The 20,349-nt window shown below is 58.2% G+C and overlaps 1 protein-coding gene across 2 annotated transcripts; it reads left to right on the top strand.

Moving 5' to 3' along the window:
- The first annotated feature begins 942 nt into the window (after positions 1-942).
- Positions 943-12,142, top strand: Cimip4 (ciliary microtubule inner protein 4). 2 transcript variants are annotated; one of them, XM_078052795.1, is made up of 5 exons: positions 943-1,256; positions 2,820-3,208; positions 4,821-4,965; positions 11,733-11,843; positions 11,995-12,142. In XM_078052795.1, exons 1-5 carry the CDS (start codon positions 1,235-1,237, stop codon positions 12,090-12,092), a joined length of 765 nt encoding a protein of 254 aa, XP_077908921.1. In that variant the 5' UTR covers positions 943-1,234; the 3' UTR covers positions 12,093-12,142. The 2 variants fall into 2 exon arrangements, with proteins under 2 accessions (XP_077908921.1, XP_077908920.1); XM_078052794.1 differs by lacking the exon at positions 943-1,256 and having other exon boundaries at positions 2,475-3,208.
- The last annotated feature ends 8,207 nt before the right edge of the window (positions 12,143-20,349 follow it).

Raw genomic sequence — 20,349 nt, forward strand, 5'->3', positions numbered from 1 at the left:
CCCGAGGGGTCCCCAGGCTCAGGGTCTGCCAGGGGCTGTGTTCTCATCCAGGGACCCCCTCCCAGGGCACTCGGGGTGGCCCTGCTCCCCTCTTGAGGACTGTGGACGAAGGGCCTGTGTTCCTCATGAGGGTCGGTCAGAGGCCACCCTCAGCCCTTGCCACACGGGCCCCTCCACGTGGCAGCTGCCGCCCGCAGAGCCATGGAACCAAGAGAGATGCCACCCACCTAACCTGGAGGTGACATCCCAATGCTTCTGTCATGTCCTTTTGATCAGAGCAAGTGACCAGGGCCGACCCACACCCAAGGGGAGGGACGACACCGTGTGGGGACACCAGGCAGGAATCCCTGGGAGTCGTACGGAAGCTGTGCCATCATTACATAAGAATCAGGATGTTCCGTGGTGCGGCCCATGGAGCCCAGGGCCCCAGGCAGGCTGGACAGGCCCCCTGCCGCTGAGCTGCAGGCCCTCCTCATAATTAGGAAAATTCAAGATCAACAGAGTGTTTTGCTCGGCAGTTTTTCCAGGGAATAAAACTGAACTGGTTCCTGCCTGCTTCGAGCTTAGCAGCACGCCAGTGTGCTGGGCGACTCACACAGGTCGCTCTGCCTCTCTGGGCCTTATTCCTCCAAGATGCCGGGCAGCGCCAGCTGTGGGTTCATTCACCCTGTGGCAAAGCCCGCGAGTGATGAGAGGATGCAGATAAGGAAGTGGGAGAGAGACGGAAGCCGCCCTCAGGGAGGCGTCCAGCGGTTCCCTCTCTGCCCTTCCAGGCTGGGCGCTTCCCCCCCCCAAGGCTCCCTGGTACAGGGGTCAAATCCTGTCTGCAGGGGACGTCGTTCTGGGTGGCGACTGGGTGATGTGCGCCACAGCTGGGGGTCTGCTCGGGCTGGGGGGGGGCGCAGGGAGTGAGGAGCCGGGGTCCCCAGGCTCGGTGACAAAGGCCCTGAGGCCCTGGTCTTCTGTGTCCAGGGCTTTCTACAGAGGGCAGAGCCTGCGGGGGCCCGGGAGGTGGCCCTGTGCCAGGCAAATGGGTGGCTCCGGGGACCCTGGGGATGGGTGTGCCAAGGGGCACCAGCAGCAGCTCCGTGAGCGGGGAGGAGCCGCGGGGGCTCTGCAGCCGTGTGACCGGGCTCTGCTCTGACCCTGTTGACGGACACTGTCACCTGAGACGCTGGACGTCTGCTTTGTCTGCAGGACTGACCTGGGATCACCTGCCCCACAGCAAGAGTCCATGGAGCTAGGCCCCCGAACAGGTAAGTCGGGCGCAGGGACACGCGAGGGTGCGTCCAGGGCTTCGAGGGGCTCTCTGGGGGTGGCCGGGAATCACCCCCACTTCTGTCCCTCGTCTCGGCACTCTGCAGGCAGAACGCAGTGAGGGACCTGGCTGCCCTGGGTGGGGGACGGGGCAGGGCCCGAGGAGCCAGGCCCAGGCGTGGGTAGCACGGGGTGGGGGCAGCACAGCAGAGTCCCCGAGAGGGAGACGGAGCCCCAGAGAAGCTTTGGCAGCCTTTTCTGTAAAGCTGACCTGGAGCAGGGCGGACACCCAGCAGTGGGCGGCGTCCAGGCCCCGGGGTGGCCCTGTGCCAGGCAGCTGGGTGGCCACCGTCGGCAGGGGGCCTGGGCTCTGGGCTGTTTCCTTAACAGCGAGTTACAAAGCCCCGCGCAGAACCTGATCTCGTCCATAACAAAAGGAGGCAGAACCAGCCTCTTTCAAGAGGCCTGCGGGACCCTTCTAGAACGTTTGGAGGGACATCCCCAAGCGTGGGCTGAGGATGGGGTGGCTGTGGGGGCCCGGCCTCCGGTTTGTGGAGTGGGAAGGAAAGAGGGACCGTCCTTGGGACTTGGACTCCGAGTTGTGGTCCAGCTGGTTCCCAGGGGCCCCGGTACTGCCCATCACTCAGGGAGAGCAGCGGTGGTCAGACGGCCAGCTGGCCCTGGGCTGGCCGGGGGAGCTAGGTGTCCAGATGAGCACACGGGCGTCTCGGCCTGGACGGGGGGGGGGGGCGGGGGGGGCGGGGCGCCCCTCGAGCCCCTTAGCGTAGGTGCGCCCACTCTCCCCTGATGCACCCTGTGCCTGCTGGGGTGGCCCTCCCCTTCTCTAGCAGGGGACAGTCGACTGCCCCCTGCAGGCAGAAGACGCACACTGTGTGCGGGGAGCTGGGAGCTGGGGTGAGGCTGGCCTGCTGCTCGGGTGGGTGTCGGGGGACTTGGCTGCATTTGGGGGAAAATTGGGATTTTGACTTAGAAAAGCAGGGACTGTCCTTCCAGGGAGTGGGAAGCCCGCACAGAGGCCGCGAGGTGGGACATTACAGGGCTTCTGGGGACGGTAGGGGAGCCGCTCCTGGCTGGTCTGGAGCCAGGGCGAGGGCAGGGAGCTGCTGGCCCTGGGGTCAGGGGCAGGACGGGGGGGACCAGGTGGGGATGTGTGGGCGGCTGGAGGGAGGACGGGTGGGCGCTGGCGAGCTGAGGCCTTAGCTCTGGCTCCTTCTTGACGTGTGACGTGACTAAGTCGAGATTTCTGCCAGTCCCAGGGCAGCCGAGGCCCTGGGTGGGTGGCTGCAGGTTCACCATGAGGAAGGAGCTGAGGACGCGGCGGAGACCAGAGCCCAGGGAGGCCAGTCCTCCTCAAGGTCACAGGCTGGGCCTCAGGGCTGGCCAGCGGGTGGCCATAGCAGCGTGGGGACCGCGTGCTGGGCCTGGCTGCCAACTGGCTTCTCCCGCCCCCCTCCTTCCTCCCCCTCCCTCTCCCTGCCTCTGCCCCTCTTCCTGCTCTGTCCCTCTGTTCCCTCCTGTCCCTCTGTCTCTCCCCCCTTCAGGAGCAACCACTTTGGCCCACCTGAACAACCAGGAGGCCCAGAAGGACGCAGTCCCCTGGGGCGCTGCCTGCAACGCCCTGGACCCCTCCAGGTTCAAGTACCAGGTCCCCCTCTCCCCGAGGGGCGCCCAAGGCAGCTCCCTGGAGTGCGGCCACCCGGAGGTCCCGCCTCCGCCTCCGAGCGCTGCCAGCAGGGAACCTCTGTGTATGGACCCACTGCCCAGGGCCCTGAGAGGGGGCACAGAGGGGGCTCAGCCGAACGAAGGCCCCAAATCCAGGACCCAGGAGCACCGGGGGGCGCCCGCGAGCCGGAAGAGCAGCACCATTCCTGAGAACATCCGCCACAAGTTCGGGAGCAAAGTGGTGGACCAGCTGGTTTCTGAGGAGCAGGTGTCCAAGCAGGGGACAGGAGGAGGAGGTGGGGGAGGGCTGCTTGTGGGGACTCACCGTGAGGGTACAGAGGAACCTGCTTCTGAGTCCCCGTGGCAGCATTTAGTGAGCACCTGCTACGTGCCCAGTGCTGGGCTCGGTTCAAACTCCTCACAGTGACAACTCATTTCATCCTTCCGACGACCCTGGGGGAGGTGCTCTTATTACCCCTTGCCGGTTGTGTGGAACAGGGACTCAGTCTGTGATGGCAGGTTCTGGAGCCCTGGCTCTGGGTGACATGGCAACGATGAGCCTTTTGTTTGAAACTGGGTGTTTTCCACCTGAACGAGTCTCCTAGAGACGGAGCATCCAGCGGACAGGCACTTCCTGGGGGTGGAAAGACCTAGGTTTGAATCCAGCTTCTGCCCATGAATACTGAGTGACTTTGGTAACTTACTTTGCCTCTCTGGGCTTCAGTCTCGGCTTTGGTACAGTGAAGCCGTCAGACTAGGTCAGGGTGACAAACTCACGGCCCGCATGCCCCTCGCTCCCAGCCTGTCTTCATGGCAGACATGACCAGTGGCTGCCGGCACTCTTGCTGCTGAGTACCCTGTAGGCAGCCACTACCGAAGCTTGAGATGACCTCTGCCTTCCGCTGCTGGAAGTGGACAGTCAGGGGCTACGTCCCTCCTGCGCTGGCTTTGAGGCCTATTTTCGAAGCCATTTGACCCTCATGGCACCTCCAGGCCGGGCGGGGGTCACCGCTTCCTTTTTTAACGGAGGCTAGAGCCAGAGCTCAGGGGGTGAGGATCTGCTGGGGGGTCCCACTGTGCCCACGAACACTGCAGGCCAGGCCCCGCCCATTTGTCACCTGGAGGCCAGCAACTCGGCCCATCAGACAATCTGGGAGACTGCCATCCCCCACCTTCTGTGCCACTTGGAGGGGCGTGTTGCTGTTGGAGCTGTCACTGCGCCACACTGCCCCTCTCGGCCTGGGGAAGGCGTCACCTCTCTCTCTAGCCTCCATGGCCCTGGGTTTGAATCGGGGCATCCGGTGTCCCTGCCCAGCTGTAAGTGTCCTGGAGCCATCAAGTGTCAGAGCAGAGAGCTGCTCCCAAGACCCCTCCCCATAATTTGCAAGTAGAGACGCGGGGGCCCCTAGAGGAGCAGGACCTGCCAGAGCCAGCGGCTGCCCCAGGCAGACCTGGCCTCCCTGCCTTCTGGGCCTGAGCTCAGCTCCTGGGCCTCGGCTTACCCCGGGCACCAGGGAGGAGTGGGCTGGGTGGACGCGGAGGACTTTGACCTGTGACACTCAACCGCAGGGGCAAGCTGGGTCTCTGGGCTCCCTCGCTGTGTGCGCTGGGCAGGTCTGGCCTCCTAGGGTCAGTTTCCCCATTTATAAGAGGGCGAAAGTAGTGTCACCCCATGAAGACGCTTCCTGAGGCTGCACATAGTAGGTGCTCAATGCGGGGAGCTGGGGTGCTGCCATTCCTGATGCCCCCTCTCTGGTCTCTTTGGCTCCCGGCCCTGGGGGCTGGTGGGGGGCTGCAGGCCGAGGGGGGCAGAGGGAGGAGGAGTTGGGAGGGACTGGGGGTCGCTGCCATCGCTGGTCTCTGCCCCCCCCCCCCGTCAGGCTCAAGGGGTCATCGGTGAAGTCTTGGAGGGCCAGAGGAGGGCCAGCTCGTGGCCCAGCAGGACCAAGAGCTCTTCGGAGATCTCCTCCATCTTCTCAGACTACTATGACCTGGGCTACAACATGCGCTCAAACTTATTTCAAGGTCAGGCCCAAGGGCATGGGCGGGGCTTGTGGTCCCCAGGGGGTGGGGCAGGGGAGGCTCGGGGGCTTCCACCCCCCGTGGGGCCAAAGAGCCCAAGGTGCACCCCACGGCGCCACTCCAGACGCCGAGGGCTTCCTCCATGCCAGGCCTGGGGCGCTGGGAGCATCCTGTCCCCTGCCAGCCGGGGCCCAGTTGCCAGACGCCCCTCCCCGAAACTCCAGACGCCCCTGATTTCTTCATCCCTGGCCCGGGCACCTTGGGTACAGTGACAACACGAGGTTTCCTGGGTTCAAAGCTCAGCTCTGCCACTCACTGGTGGGCCGTGGCCCCAGGCAGGACCCTCGCCCTCTCTGGGCCTCAGCCGCCTCCTCAGTGCCGTGAGTTGGGAGGGCAGCGTGGCCCTCAGCGGGGTGGGCAGGACTGCATGAAGACGCGAAGGTGGCGCGTGGCCTGTGGCGCGTGGAGAGCGCCCGGTGGCTGCCTGGCCGTTGCTCTCTTAGCTAGAGCCTGGGGTGGCCCCACCTGGGGGGGACAGAAGGGTGCCCTGGAGGCCGGGCCATTTACACAGGGTTCTCGTGGAGCCATGGAGTCCTGTGTGGCCAAGCGGGGACACAGCAGCTCCATTCACAGGAAGGATGGAGACCCCTTGTGTCCCCGCTGGGTGGTCTGAAGGGAGCTCACGTCCAGGGTGTTCTGCGGCCTCCAAAGATCCCCCCGGGGCCAGTCACCTCCCTAGCCATTCCCGAGGGTTCCCCGGGTGTGCAGAAGGGCGTCCGCGGCCAGCGGGCAGGGGCTGCTCTCGGTCCCCACTCTGCAGCCCAGGGTCTTGGCAGAAGGTCTGCTTTCTGGCCCTCGGCCCTCCCCCTTCCTCCAGCGGCCAGGGCGCCCGGGACCTGGCAGGCCTCCCCTCGCTGGCGCGGGTCCCCGTCACCGGAGGAACCAGACACCCATGGGAAGCCTTTCTGGGTTTCTTTTGAGCTTGGAGAAGGGGCGGTGCTGGGAGAGGGGAGCAGGGACATGGCGCAGATTGGCCTCCCTCTGCCCCCGGGGTCCTGCCCTCCCCTCTCTCTTGGCCAGTTGTAAACTTATACTGTTTATGTGTAAAAGAACCAGCTTTTAAAACACCTGTGTCCCCCTCACCCAGCCGGGCAGCGGGCACTGAGCCAAGGGTGCGCTGGAAGCCGCTCGGAACAGCTCGCACCAGCTCACAAGGGCCGATTGTGCCACTTCCCTGAACTGATTGGCATAGAAACGCTGCCTGAAGCTGGCCCAGGAGCCCCGTTTACACCCCGGAAATCGGCAGATGCTGTGCCCGGGCTTCGCCCTGCGGCGTGTTGTGTCTGTGCCCCGTCTGCACGGCCCCTTGGCCGCCCCCCAGGGCTGGTCCTGGCACTTGCTGCCCAAGGCGGGTGAGGCCCCCGGCTGTCAGCAGGCAGCGGGAGAGGTCAGAGAGGAGCAGGCTAGATCACCAAGGCCCTGGAAGACAGGACGCTGTGATGGTTTGGATCTGGAATATTCCCCAAAGACTCACCTGCTGAAGGTTGGTCCCCAGAGCAGCTGTGGTGACAGGGAAGTGATGGCATCACGAGGGCTCTGACCTCATCTGCACATTGATTCAGTGATGGATTCGTAGTTTGAATGGACTCTAAGAAAGTGGTGGAAATTGTAGGAAGTGGAACCTAGTTGAAGCGAGTGTGTGTCTCTGGGGACTGTATCCTGTCCCTGGCCTCTCCTCTCTCCTGGCTGTCATGAGCTGCTCCTTCACGCCTCCTTTCTGCCATTAAGTTCTCTCCCTCCTGTGTCCTCGGCAACAGAGATGGCTGTCTACAGACTGAAGCCATGAGCCAAAGTAAATATTTTCCTCCTTTAAAGTTGTTTTTCTTGAGCACTTTGTCACAGTGACGGAAAGCTGACTACCACAGAAGCCATGCTAGGTTTTAACAGGGTGATGGGCTAGTGTGATGTAGTGAGAGGACCACTCCTGTTGCTGGGCTGTGAATAGACATAAGGGAGAGGTAGGGCAGAAACAGGGAGGAGGAGAAGAGGGGACCGTGGCTTGGTGTGTCAGGCAGCTTCCTGTTACCGTAACACATACCTGAAAAAAATCCACTTATAAAGAGAAGTGGTTTATTTTGGCTCAGAGTTTTGGTGTTTCTGGTTTCTGGTTGCTTTGGGCCTGTGGAGAGGCAGCTCTGAAGGCAGGAGCCGTGGGGGAAGCTGCTCAGCTCGCAGCAGGGAGCGTCAAAAGAGGAAGAGGGAAGCCAGGGTCCCACACCCTCCAATCTAAGACCTCCCACAGGCCCCACTGCTTGGCATTTCCACCACCTGCCCAGACCCCCAAGCTGGGTACTAAGCTCCTACACAGGGCCCCTGGAGCGTGTCACAGATCCAAACTACAGCCCTCCGTCTGGAGCCAGGCTGGGGCACTGCACAAATCTGGAGGGTGCCCTGTGCTCGAGAAGGTGGGGGGAAGCATCCCGTGGAGGTGGAGGAGGACTGGGGTGAATGTGCTAAGAGTGGGTGTGGGGCGTGAGGGAGGGATCGAGGTCCATCTCCAGCTGTTGGTCTTGAACAGCTGCCCCGGGGTACACAGAGACACAGGGACAGTGCAGGAGGAGCCAGTGGGAGAAATCCTGTCCTGTGCTGAGTCACGGAGATCACCCCTCCTAGACTCTTCTGAACCGCTTCTCAGTTTGCTTTTCTCATCTAAGTCCTTAATCCGCCTGGAGTTGATTTCTGCCTTGGTGTGAAGTGGGGATTTGTTTTTAATCCCTTCTTTCTGCGGATGAGCCATCACCTCGGTTCCTCTTACTGAAGAGTTCCGCCTTGGCCCAGTGACCTGCAGAGGGGCTTTGGTCATCTGTCAAGTTTCCAGCCCTCTCTCTCTCTGTCCAGGGGTCTGATATCACACTCTCAATTCCCAGGTGTTGGGTGGAGTCCGACATCTGCTCACCTGTTACCTCCAGCACCCCCCACTGCCACCAGCGGCCGTGGCCTGCGTGCCTCTTGCGCACACATTTCAGAATCAGCTTGTTTTTTTTTTTTTTTTTTTTTTTTTGGTGCTGGGGGATTTGAACCCAGGGCCTCACACATGCCAGGCAAGCACTTTCGCACTGAGCCACATCCCCAGCCCTTGGCTGGGATTTTGATTGGAAGTATATTTGAATCTCCAGTTCAATTTAGGGGGTGGGTGTCAGCTTTAGGATAATAAAATGTCCAATTTATAAATGTGGTTGGTATACAACTCCACTAATTTAAAATTCTCAATATCAATACCATTTTGTAATTGTTTTTCTTTTTTTTTAAATTTTGGTGGTGGAGCTGGGGATTGAACCCAGGGCCCTGTACATGCAAGGCAAACACTCCACCAACTGAGCTACATCCCCAGCCCCCTGCTAATTTTTTTTCTATAAAGATTGTGCAGTTTTTTTATTAGATTTCTTTAGGAAAATCTCTCTTATTTTTATTAAAATTTTTTTCCATTTACTAGAAATGGGGTCTTTTTAAAAACTGCATGTTCTGGGGCTGGGGATAGAGCTCAGTGGTGGAGTGCGTGCTCAGCATGTCTGAGGCCCTGGGTTCAATCCCCAGCATCAAAAAGAAATAGTCACGTTTTCTCACTTTGCGGTTTTTATTTTTGTATATTAATCTTATGTCCAGAAGCATGCCTGCTCACCTGTTGGTTCCGGTAACTGTTTGTCATTCTCCGGGGCTTCTTTGGGGTAGTGAGAACAGCTACCTTCAGGGGCCACATGCAGTGTCTGCCGGGCCCCGCTCTCAGGACTTGACAGTTTCATTTTTACAAGAATCCTGGGTGTAAATGCTGCAATTCCCCCCCCTTTTTTTTCCAGATAGGAAAAAAGAAAATTAGAGGCGTGGAACATTTAAAAACTTACTTAAGGTCACAGGAAACTGGGGTTTGAGAGGCCAGGCTGTGGCTGGGGCTGAGTTCCCTCCCCGCTTCTACCTGTTTCCGCCTTTCTAAAGGATGACTGCAGCAGCAGCAGCTGCCCGTAGAGTTTTTAAGATAAAATTTCAATAATCGTCTCATGCTTAGATCTACTAATAAAGCACGTCCGAGCGGTGGTGTGGTGAAGGAACCACAGTCAGAAGAAGGACCGAGAAGGGGGATGGCCACCCTGGTGCAGGGCTGGCTGGGGCTGACCTTTTCCCGGCTGCGGTTTGAGCCCCCAGGACACAGGGTGGGCGGGTGGGGCCCTAAGGTGGCCTGGTGTGTTTCTGTTCCTGCCATCTTGTCTGATGTCAGGGGCCTGGAGCCCAGCGTTCCTTCCCTGGGTGTTTTTGTGGGGTCCACGGAGCCCCCACTGAGACCATGCTGTGCATTCTGAGGGCCAGGGATCCACCATCCTGCCAGCACCCCCCTGGCTTCCTGATGATTCAGGTTTGGGGGTGTCCTCTGCAGCACGTCTCCTCTTGGTACCCCTCAGCCCTCTGAAGGCCTGGGGTCGGGGCTCTGGGATGATGCTCCCTCCACTGCGCGCACCTGGTCTCCAGAAACGTCCGTGCACCCTGCAGTGTGGGGCACGGCTGGCCATGGCTGGTCAAGGCCTTGGTGGCCCCCGAGCCCTTGTCTTCAGACAGCCTCCTGAATTGGCCTCACAAGGCCCCACTGATCAGACTTGGGGTGAAAGGGGGAGGTGGCCACCAGCTCCACCTGGGCAGGGGGGCTCAGAGCCTTGGAGACCGCGGAACCCTCTCCGGTTGTCCTGGCCGGATGGTTTCCCGGTATCTGGCCCTCTGACAGCACCTGTAGACACCTGCTGTCGAGTCCCAGCCCAGGAGCGGGTTTCTGGGTGGCTTTGATCTGTGACCGGGGACAGGACTGAAGGAAGGCTTCAGCCCAAGCTTAGTACTCTGTTACATAAGCACGTCCAGCCAGAGACTCCAGGCTCCAAAGATGGCTTTAAACACGGCTCCGGCTCCATGGGACACCTGCAGGAGGACACAGCCCCGGACGGTCCCGTCCTTTGAAATGGTGGAGGGGTGCTTATAGGCCGACTGGCGGTCACCTTTGTAGATGACCTGCATGTGCCTGAAATGACCTCCTGAGTCCAGGGTTCTGCGTTCATCTGCTAGAAAAGAGCAGCTTGTCACTCACTCTGCCCTGATTTTGTCACGCCTTCTGAATACTCTGTGCTTGATGTCGTAATTACCCAGAGAGAGCTCCTTGCACTCTCCCTCTGCCACGGCAGATCTGCCTGTGCTCCTGGTAGCTCTGTTGGCTTTGCTCTATTTGGAGATCATTTCAGTGCAGCAAGTTTAGAATTATCGCGTCACTTTATTGAATTGCAACCTTTTTTTTTTTTTTTTTTTTAATATCTCACAGGCTGTTGCCTGATGGTCTATTTTGTCTGCTACAAATAGAGCTGGACCAGATTAGTTTTGCTTAGTATTTGGTTGCTGGATCTCTCTCCATCCCTCGGTTCATCTTCTCGTTGTGCGCTTTTAAAAAAGTGCTCCTTAAGTAGCATGTATCTGGAAGATGTTTTCTCCTCTAGTCCGATGAACTGTTGTTTGACCAATGGGCGGACCCATTTATATTTATTCCACTTGCTGATAGATTTGGATCTGATTTCCATGACCTTATTTTGTGCTTTCTTTTGATTTTTTGGATTTCCTTGAATTTTCTTTTCCTCTCAATCCTGCACGTATGTACTTGGGGCTGGGCCTTCACCCTGGGGCCTCCACCCTAGGGCCTCGCGCGTGCTCAACACCTGCTCGACCCCCGAGCCCTCTCGGTCACTCTGTGTCCTTTGCTGCTCTTCCTGTTCCTGTGGTGGTTACCTTTGAGGTTTTTACGGGCATGGCTAGCAACTTCTAAAGTTAATCAAGGTATTTAGGTTTTCAGGAACACTACAAGGACCGTCAAAGGCGTCAGCTTTACCCTCCCACTCCTTCCTCAGTCTGGAGGCTGGTATGCTCCTGAATTTTGCACGTGAGCAGCATAGCTTAAGCTGTGGGGCTGAAGCACAGGGTCTGGGTTGAGATCTAGACCTTTCACATACCCACTGTGTGGCTTGAGACGAGTTACTTAACCTTTCTGTGCTTCAGTGACCTCAGTAGTAGAATGAGGATAGTAATCATAATTACTTCTTAGGTGGGTGAGAGGATTCAATAAGCAAGTTCATACCAAGGCCCTAGAACTCTTCTTAGCACTTGGCAAATTTTAAAAAATGTCTAGTGGCCCGGAGGCGTGGCTCAGTGGTGGAGCCAGAGAACACTTGCCTTGTATGCACGAGGCCCTGGCTCCCTCCCCAGTACTGGGGGAAAAAGGGTAGAGAATGGGGTATTTGGGGGCTAACATTCTGCCACTGAGCTGTCCCTCCATCCTCTGTTTCTGGTCACTGAAGTCCTTGCAATCTTTGGGGATTTGGTCCTCTGATAGATGTTTCTGCCAACTTGTGACCATGGCACCTACCTCCTTGGGCTTTAATTTTATGTCTTGAGATGGACTTTCTGAAATACAGGTATTAAACAGCACGTGTCGGATGCTCCGCTGAATGCCCAATCATTTAACCTTTCCAACTTTGCCAGAGAATTTTACTCCCTGGTGTAGATGAAGACGCGGAGGCGCTGAGAGGCGCGACACTTGTCCACAGACAGTAGAGCTGGGGTCTGCACCCCGACCTGCTCTGCACTGAGCCCCTCCCTGCACCCCTTCACGGCCACAGCCCAGCTCAGCAGTGGAACCGAGGCCCAGCCTCCCCGGCTGTGGACGCTGAGGTGTTCTTCGCGGTCTCCCACAGGGCCCCCCCAGGAGACCAAGAGTCTCATGAAGGCCTCCTACACGCCGGAGGTGATTGAGAAATCGGTGCGAGACGTAGGCCACTGGCACGGCAGGAGGACGGACGACCTGGGTAGGCGGGGAGCCTGGGCCTGAGGTCTGGAGAGAACCCAGACAGGAACGAGAGCCCTGGGTGGACCTGGAGGGGCCAGGGGTCACCCCTGGGGCCTGGGCCCTCCGGAGGCTGCTGGTGACCGGTGCCTGCCTCTCTCTCCTCTCTGTAGGACGGTGGCACCAGAAAAATGCTATGAACATGAACCTGCAGAAAGCGCTGGAAGAGAAATACGGAGAGAAGAGCAAAGCCAAGAACCTGAAGTTCTAGAGAGGCAGGAGGGCGGGTCCTGCTGGTGCTAATAAAGGAAGGCACCGATCGGAGCGGCTCCTCCTCGCGCGCTGCCCTGGGGTCCCACAGCGTCCCTGGACCTCCACCCTGCACACGCCCACCGCTCACAGTCCCTGTGATCCCGGGACTGGGAGGAGAGTTGGGTGGGACTCTCTGAAGCCCAGTGTGCCCGCTGCTCACCCACCCAGGTCCTGGTGGGCACACTGGGCACGTGCTCCCGTCCCGGGGCCTGGTTTGCTGTGCTCCAGGTTATTACCCGCCGTGTGCAGCAGGGCAGGCTCCGCAGCCCGCCTCCTTTCTGCTCCGGGTGGCATCTGTCGTGAAGGTGACCTGGTGCGTCAGCTGCAGTGACTTCTGGGCTAGGGACGGGACCCCAGCTGGGGCAGGCTGGGCTGGCTGGCCCTCCCGGGGCCTCTCTCTGAGGCTGTCTTGGGCTTCTGGCTCTAAGCAGTCTCCCAATAGGACAAGATCCAAGTGCAAGGGCTGATCCAGGCTTGCACGTGGAACTGACCGGTCAGCATGGCCAAGGGACACACGGTCACATTCCGACTCTGCAAGGAAGCTCCAGGAGGAGTCGTTCTGGGTGGATGGGGTTCACTGGAGACCACTGGAATAGCGGCGTCTAGCAGATGACCCTCTTGCTGTGGAAAAATCCAAGCGGAGGGAAAACTCACACAGTCATTGCCAAGAGAAGGGGAGCCATGTTCCCACTCTTCTCCCGACCACCCCCTTTCCCCCAAAAGGAAATGACTGTAAGATGAGGTGGGTTCAGGGTGCAGGACAGGAAAGTGGTTTGGCTTGATTTATCATGAGGCCCCAAGCGCGCTGCTTCCTTCTTGGGTAACTAGATTTTTCTTGGTGCTGGGAAAGCTGGATCTTCTTCCTCCTCCTCCTCCTCCTCCTGGAAGCATTCATTTGAGCTATATCCTTGCCCTTGTAAAGCTCTTCCTGGGAGGCAGGGTCTTGCTAAGGTGCCCAGGCTGGCCTCAAACTTGCATGAACTTCGTCTTATTAAGTAGCTCCTGTGCTTGGTGCACAGGCTCCTGACAACCAAGTCACCCAAGGGGTCACTGCTCAGGCAGTGACTGCTCCACTATCCTGGTGCAAAAAATTGTTCACGCGCCACGTGCCTTAGGCACATAACCTGGCTTCATCCTGACACCAGCCCCCAAAGCCACTGTCACCCCGTCCTGAGGGTGAAGAACAGGCTGGGAGAGGCCGGAGAAGTGGCACAACGTCATCCCCATAGGCAGCTGGGTCAAGGCAGCAGCCTCCACTGAAGCCAGCTCCTACTCCACCAGCTGATCATGCCCTGGTGTCACCAGACGTGCTTGGAGCCTCACAAGTGCTCAGCCCTGTTAGGTGCCATGGGCAGGGCCATATGGGTGCAATGCAGCCCTGGACCTCAGACATTTCCAGTCTGATGCAAAAGAAGCTGGTTCTGAGGCTCTTCCACTCCTGCGACCAACATGGAAAGAGCACCTCCTCCTGCCCTGCCCGGCCCTGCCCAGTGAGCTGGGAATGCAAAGGCGGTAAGACGAGGCACCTGCCCTCAGGTACCTCAGTAACTGGGTGTCCAGGAGGTGACACAGGCATCAGGTTCACACAGGGCCAGGAAAGCCAGGAGGAGAGCGTGTTGTGACCTGCACCGGGCTGCTGGCCATGCACCAGGCTCCCTAGAGGAGGCAGCTCTTGAGATGAATCTTGGGACATGGACAGGTACCTGCAGGAGGACTGAAAGGGGTGTCCTTCCCATACGGTGGGAACCAAATCCCAGCATAGTGTATTCGGGGAGCTACAGGTGGCTCAGGAAGTTCTAGAGAGGCAGGAGGGTGGGTCCTGCTGGTGCTAATAGAGGAAGGCACAGATCTGAGCCGGCTCCTCGTGGGTGCGGCGCCCTGGGGTCCCACAGTGTCCCTGGACCTCCACCCTGCACACGCCCACCCTCACAGTCCCTGTGATCCCAGGACTGGCAGGAGAGTTGGGTGGGACTGTGGGAAGATCGGGCTCCAAGGAGGGATCCAAGGGAGGTAGGAATGGCAGGCAGAGCTGGTGCCCAACGGGCTGGGCCCCGAATTCATACCCAGTCCCCCTCCTAGGAGTGTGCAGCCTGGGTGAATGTAAGGGGTTAATGACTGAAGAAGCCGCCTGGGGAAGTTGAAAATATGCTCAACATTCCACATAATCAGATGCAAATTAAAACAGTGCATCAGATTGACAGATGTTTAAATGCAAATGTAGTCGAAAATGAGGGAAGCAAAGACTCTGGTGCATCCAATGAATTAGGAGCCAAGAACATCCCGGGAGCCTTCCGCAAAAAGGAAATGCTCTCTGCACCTGGAGAAGGCCTTCCCCAGGCGCAGGGCCAGCTCTGCACGCGTGGAGGCTCCGTGGCGGGGCTGTAACGGGAGGGACCCTGCGTGTCCTTCAATCGGAGAGCAGACAAACGGGTAGTCAGGACAATCGTGAGGGACAAGCCACACACTCAGAGGTCCCCCTGTACATCACAAAGGGCGGAAATGAGTGTCCGCAGAAGGAGCCGCGGTAGGAAGTGCCCGTCCGTTATCGCTCCGGGTTCGCCTGGGAGGGGACGGAGAGCCGCCTGAAGATGCTACTGAGGCCTGACGTCACGTTCCACTCAGCACTTTTCGGAAACAGCCTTGCGGGAGCTGCCAGGACGCCTCCATATGAGAGAACTCAGATGCCACCGAGAGTGACCTAGTGACACAGTGCTAGAGAGCTGGTCTGAGCGAGAAATCCCCATTTGGACATGGGGGAAGCAGTGTGGCATGGTTGACGGCTCTGCCTCCATTAAAGATGGCTCCAGAACATTCAGAGGAAGCCTTTTCAATCTGTGACCCCTGGTGAAGTAAATAAAACATCATTTAAAAAATTCGTTTCAGCTTAAAGGAGACCTGGAGGCAACACTGGTGCTCCTCCCAACAGCATTCCCGGCCCTCATGAGCCTCAAGGTCCCTGGACGGTGAAATTCACAGTTTCACAGAGGTGTGTGACCAGGCCTTGGGGGCATTAAGTGACATTGTGAAAAATTCTTCACCCTTCAATCCAGGAAGGGCTTCATTTGCTCAGTGACTCAGAACCCACTTCATAATTCGTGTCATATTCCAATTCACCCCAAAAAAAGCCACTTAGGATGCTCTGGGCTAGGACACAGTTGACCAGCTGTGTCCATGTTCCCCACTGTCACCTCCTCTTCTGGGAGCCCTGTGACCCAAGGAGAACTCAACCTGTCTCCTCTATGGTGCCAAACACTCAGCACATAGTAGGTGTCAGCAAATACCAGCCACTTGAAAGGCACCTGGACCTGGAGAGGCCCTGGCTTGCCTCCCGCCATTGCCCTGGGCAGTCCCCAAACCTCCCTTGGTGGCACCCCAGCCCCACAGGGGTGTGAAGAGCTGCACAGGGCTAGAATCTGAGGCCAGCTCGCCCCCTGGTGGCAGTGTCTCCCAATCGCAGGCCCCGCACTTAGGAACCCACAGCCACCCAGCCCCCAGGGGGAGGGGTCCTTCAGACCACTTAGCCACCTCTCTCTACCGCATTGCCACCTGCTCTCCTGCTTGCCACCCACAGCTCCACTTTATGGATGATGAAACTGAGGCTCCGCGCAACAAATATATGACTACTCTCCATGAGAACACTCCACGCTGAGAACACTCCACGCTGCCTGCTTTGCAAGTTCCAGCTCCGGACCCACGGCACCTGGCAGGCGGACCCTTTTCCTTTGTTGCCCCAGGAATCGCTGTCCGTGGGATAAACAGGAACGAGCAGAGCGGTGCTCAGTCAAGAGGCGGTGTGGGAGGGTCAGAGCTGGTTCTGGCCGGTCAGAGCTGGGCCTCACTGCAGGCGAAGTGTCGAGGTCCAGCTGGGCCCCTCTTGGAGGTTATTGTAAGGATTTCTTAAGAAAATGTGCCCCCAGTTCCCAGGAAGTCCCTGGGAAGAGTAGTGGTGTTTCTCGGGGTGCTAGATGGACTGCTGTTGCTGTCATTTGGGTGTGGAATGTCCCCAAGGGCCAGTATTAAAGGCTTGGTCCCAGTATTAAAGGGGGCACCTTAGGGGGGTGGCAGAACCGTTAGGAAGTGGGGCTTGGTGTGAGCTTCTTGGGTCCCTGGGGCTGTGCCCTTGGAGGGGATTGTGGAACTCGGGTCTCTTCTTTTTGTTTCCTGGCCACGAGGTGAGCAGTTAGCTCCCTCTCTGGGCTCCCCCCTGGCTGTCCGGCATCCCCCCCAGAGGCCCACTTGGTTGGGAACTGGAACTCCCAACACTGAGAGCCCAAACCCAGCTTTTTCTCTTTATAAGTTAATGATGTCAAGTGTTTCATTACAGTACTGCAGAGCTGACTCGCACAGATGTGTAGACCAGGCTGCCTGCCAAAGGGCCATTGCTCTCTGGCCAATGCTATGGGCATTCCACCTGGGGACAGAGCAATTCAACCAACCCTCAGTATCCATGGCTGTGAGTCCACAGAGTCAACCAAGCACAGATCAAAACACTCGGAAAAAGAATCATGTATGCACTCACACCGGCAGATGGTCTCCTCATCCTGGTTCCTTTAATACAGAGGGACCCTGTTTCCATGGCCGTCACAGTGTATTAGTCATGGAGTCCTCTACAGGGGGTGGGGGTGTGCAAGGACTTGAGCTTCCGTGGATTTTGGTGTGTGCAGTGGGGAAGGGTCCTGGAACCTGCCCCCCCAGATAACAAAGGAGTGAGCCCACCTCGGGACCAGGGGGCACATGGCTTTTGTGGCTGGCACGACACCACTCCACCTGAGGGAGGGCACCCAGCCTCCTGAGAGCCTGGGGTGCCCGTTTCACAACCAGCGAGAGGGTTGGGGGACTGTCCAGGGAGGTGGGCCAGGCCTCTCCTGTCCAGGTGTCGTTCTGGTGAGCCAGTATTTACTGATACCTACTATGTGCTGAGTGTGTGGCACCATGGAGGAGACAGGGTTGAGTGACAGTGGGGACATTGATGAGCTCAGTGCAAAGAAGAAAGCGTCAGGAGGAAGGGTACAGCCTGGAGGCTCCCGGGGGTGGGGTGGGGTGGGAGCTGGAAGCACAGCCCAGGCCACAGGCCACCTGAGGTCAAGGTTGCAGGAGCCCTACGTCAGCACAGGGTCCTGTGCAGGGTAGAAGGTGTCAGATGGTGACCTGGTGACCGGGTCTTTTGGAGGTCACAGGAGGAGGGTTTTGCTGCCTCCCCTCCCGCCAGCCTGTTCCCACAGCCTGTCCCCCGATGCCATCTCCAAGCCCCCGCCTGGCCCCCGTGCAACCAGCCCCCATGATTCCCAGGTCCTTCCGTTCATGGATGTTAACCCGGTAAGAGCCGCACACTGCCCACAAGGAAAACGACCCCGAGTAGCACTTGCAGGTGGCCGCCCGCACAGGGCCTCCTGCGCTGAGGACCACAAGCCACTGGACCTCCGTGCTCCCCTCCCCCCACAGAAGGAGGCTGAAGGCAGAGGCTGGAGTCTTTAGAGGTTCCCCTGGGGCTCCCCACGTGGACAGAGAAACTGACCCTCGAAGGAAAAAAGAGACCAGAGACGCTAACTTCAGGTTCCCGGAGGTGACTTTTTGGTGTGCGGATTAAGGCAGAAGGAACTTCATTGTCACGCCCATTGAGGAGCTGAAAGAAAAGATGGGGGGCAGCCGTAGGGGCTGAAGTCAGGTTCCGGGCGGAGCGGGCAGGGCCACCGCCTAGCACCTGCTGCCCTCGCGCCTCCCAGCGGCCAAGCAAACAAAGAAACAAGCAAAACCCTCCAAGACCAGCCCCTGGGGACAGTCACAGTGGCTGGGGATGCACCTCAGAGGGTGGACTTAGAATTGGGGCTCCCAGGAAGGGAGCCCCAGGATTCCCAGGCGAAGGTGTGCTGAGGAGCTATTCCTGGAAGAGGCAGGGCCAGTGGAGAGGGGAGGAGGACATTGCAGTGGGCATCATTAAGCCTATGACCACTCAACCAGGAGCTCTGGGGAGCCAGGGGGACCCAAGCACCTCACCTCGTCCACCAGAGGGGTGAGGGGCTCCTGGCTGCCACCTCCCTGAGGCTGGCACCTGGGCAAGCTCCACTTCCGTCCTCATGGGGGCCAGGCGAGCACCTGGAGTGGTCCAGGGCTCAGTGTCAGAGAAACCCAGCTGCTCAGTAGTTAAAATGGCAAAAGCAGGACAGAGGAGGAGCTGGTTGACTTCAGGGGACTGGAGGTGACTTTTGGTGTCAGGATTAAGGCACAAGGAACTTCCTTCTCATGCCCATTGAAACTGGCACGTTTGGGAATTCTGTCTGTTAGCTCTCTAATATAATTTCTGGGGTGTTCAGAGCTTAATTTCAGCTCAGCCGTGTGCAGCTCTGGCCTGAGTGACTCCATTTTGATTTTTAACCAGTTCTGTGGGGGCCCAGTGCAGGAGCTGGGTCTGAAACAGTGGCTTCTTGTGATTCTGGTTCGACGTCACTGACCCCAGGGAAAGGACCAAGCTTTTTTCCTGGTTGACACAGAGGTGACCGGTGTTTGAAACAGAGAAGGACAGGGCAAGGGAGTGAGCATGCTGACAGTGGGGCCTGTCCTCCCCAGAGACGGGGAGTCGGAGAGGCCCTGTCCTTCCTGATGGTTTTGTTTCAAAGGACGGGCTGCCAGGACCTTGAGAAAGAAACTCCTGAGTTGTGGGAGGGACGTAGCCATCTGGGAGGGACAAGGGAGGACTTGCCACTGTCAGCCCTTTTTGGTAAATGCCATCAGAAAGGGAGGTCAGGGGCCGGTGGCCAGGTGCTGGCTGGAGCACCCTGGGCCTTCTCCAGCAGGCATTCCCCCAGGGAGATGGGGGCGTCTGGGGACGTGGCCTGGAAGTCCTGATAGAGTTTGGTGTCCTCTGAGTGCCCAAGGTTGGACAGAGGCCGAAGTGCCTAGAGCCAGCTCATTCGCCACTGCAGCCTCTCCAGAGCCGAGACCTGACCACCGCACGTCTTGGCCCGCGGATCCGCTGTCTCCCCCATGCACACACTCACACAGTGTGCCATGCACGAACAAGGCACCACCACCTAAGCAACTGCATGCCCATAGGCACACGTGCTTGTGCAAACAGGTTCACCCCGCAGTGCATCCGCGCCCATGTACACACCTGGGCGCAAAGTGTCCCTAGCTTACATACAAGCACCAGACTGTGCAGGGTTGGCTCTTTAGTTTTTATTTTGAGACAGGGTCTTGCTGAGTTGCTCAGGCTGGCCTTGAGTTTGGGATCCTCCTGCCTCAGCCTCTTGAGTCGCTGGATCCCAGGTGTGCGCCACCTCACCTGGCTCTGCTGTTACGTTCTTAAACTTCTCAATAATTTTCTAACAAGGTGGCCCTGCGTTCTCATTTTGCACTGGGCTCTGTGCACAGATGCGCCCACAGGATTCTCCTCAGGTTCCTGGGAAATCTCCATCTTCCACCCTGAAATCCAAGGGCTTAAAATGAGAGCTGGGACAGCCCTGGCGGAGGGGTTGAGGTAATGTCTAACTCCAACCTCTAGGTGGCAGCAGCAGGCTGAGCCGGGCCAGGAAGGAAGTGGGTGGCCTGGGGAAGGAAATGGGCCTCTGGCAGGTGACCTGGACCCTTTTCCAGAAAGCCTAGCGATTTCCCAAAGCAGCGGGCTCCCAGGGATTATCTGAACTGTTCTTCTGCCAACTCATTTTTTAATCGCTCTATTGTTGTTTTTTTTTTAACTTGCAATTACTAAGGCAACATGTTTTGTTATAGAAAACAGCACACGCAAAAATAAAAAATTATTCATAGCTTATTTTGGTTCTTTTTATTGAAGGATGTAAAAGGAAGCATCTCCCCTCCCCCAGACGGCACGCGCTCCCGCCCGTCTGTCGAGCACCTGCGTGTGTTCCTTGGGCTCACCCAGGGGCACACTGGGTGGACGGTGCTGGGCCGGTGGCCCTGTGAGTCATGCTTCACTTTTCCTGACTCGGTCACATTTTCCCCACGGTAGGTGTGCACCTGTTCAGCTTGCGGCCATTTGGGACAGAACACTCCAAGGTCCGGCCTTTGCATTGCTTGGGTGGCCAGCTCACTGGGCAGGCAGCCCCGGAGGGTGCGACCTCCAGAGCATCCGACAGTGTGTGGCCGGGACGGGCGCATGGAAAGCCCCTCTGCCAGCTTTTCTTTTTTTTTTGTTCTTGCTATTACTTGCTTGGCCTCTGACGCCATCTGGGTAGTTCAGGGTTCAAGTCTCAGCCTCTGGT

This window comes from Ictidomys tridecemlineatus, chromosome 6 (assembly GCF_052094955.1).
Source record: "Ictidomys tridecemlineatus isolate mIctTri1 chromosome 6, mIctTri1.hap1, whole genome shotgun sequence".
In the NCBI taxonomy this organism is placed as follows: Eukaryota; Metazoa; Chordata; class Mammalia; order Rodentia; family Sciuridae; genus Ictidomys; species Ictidomys tridecemlineatus.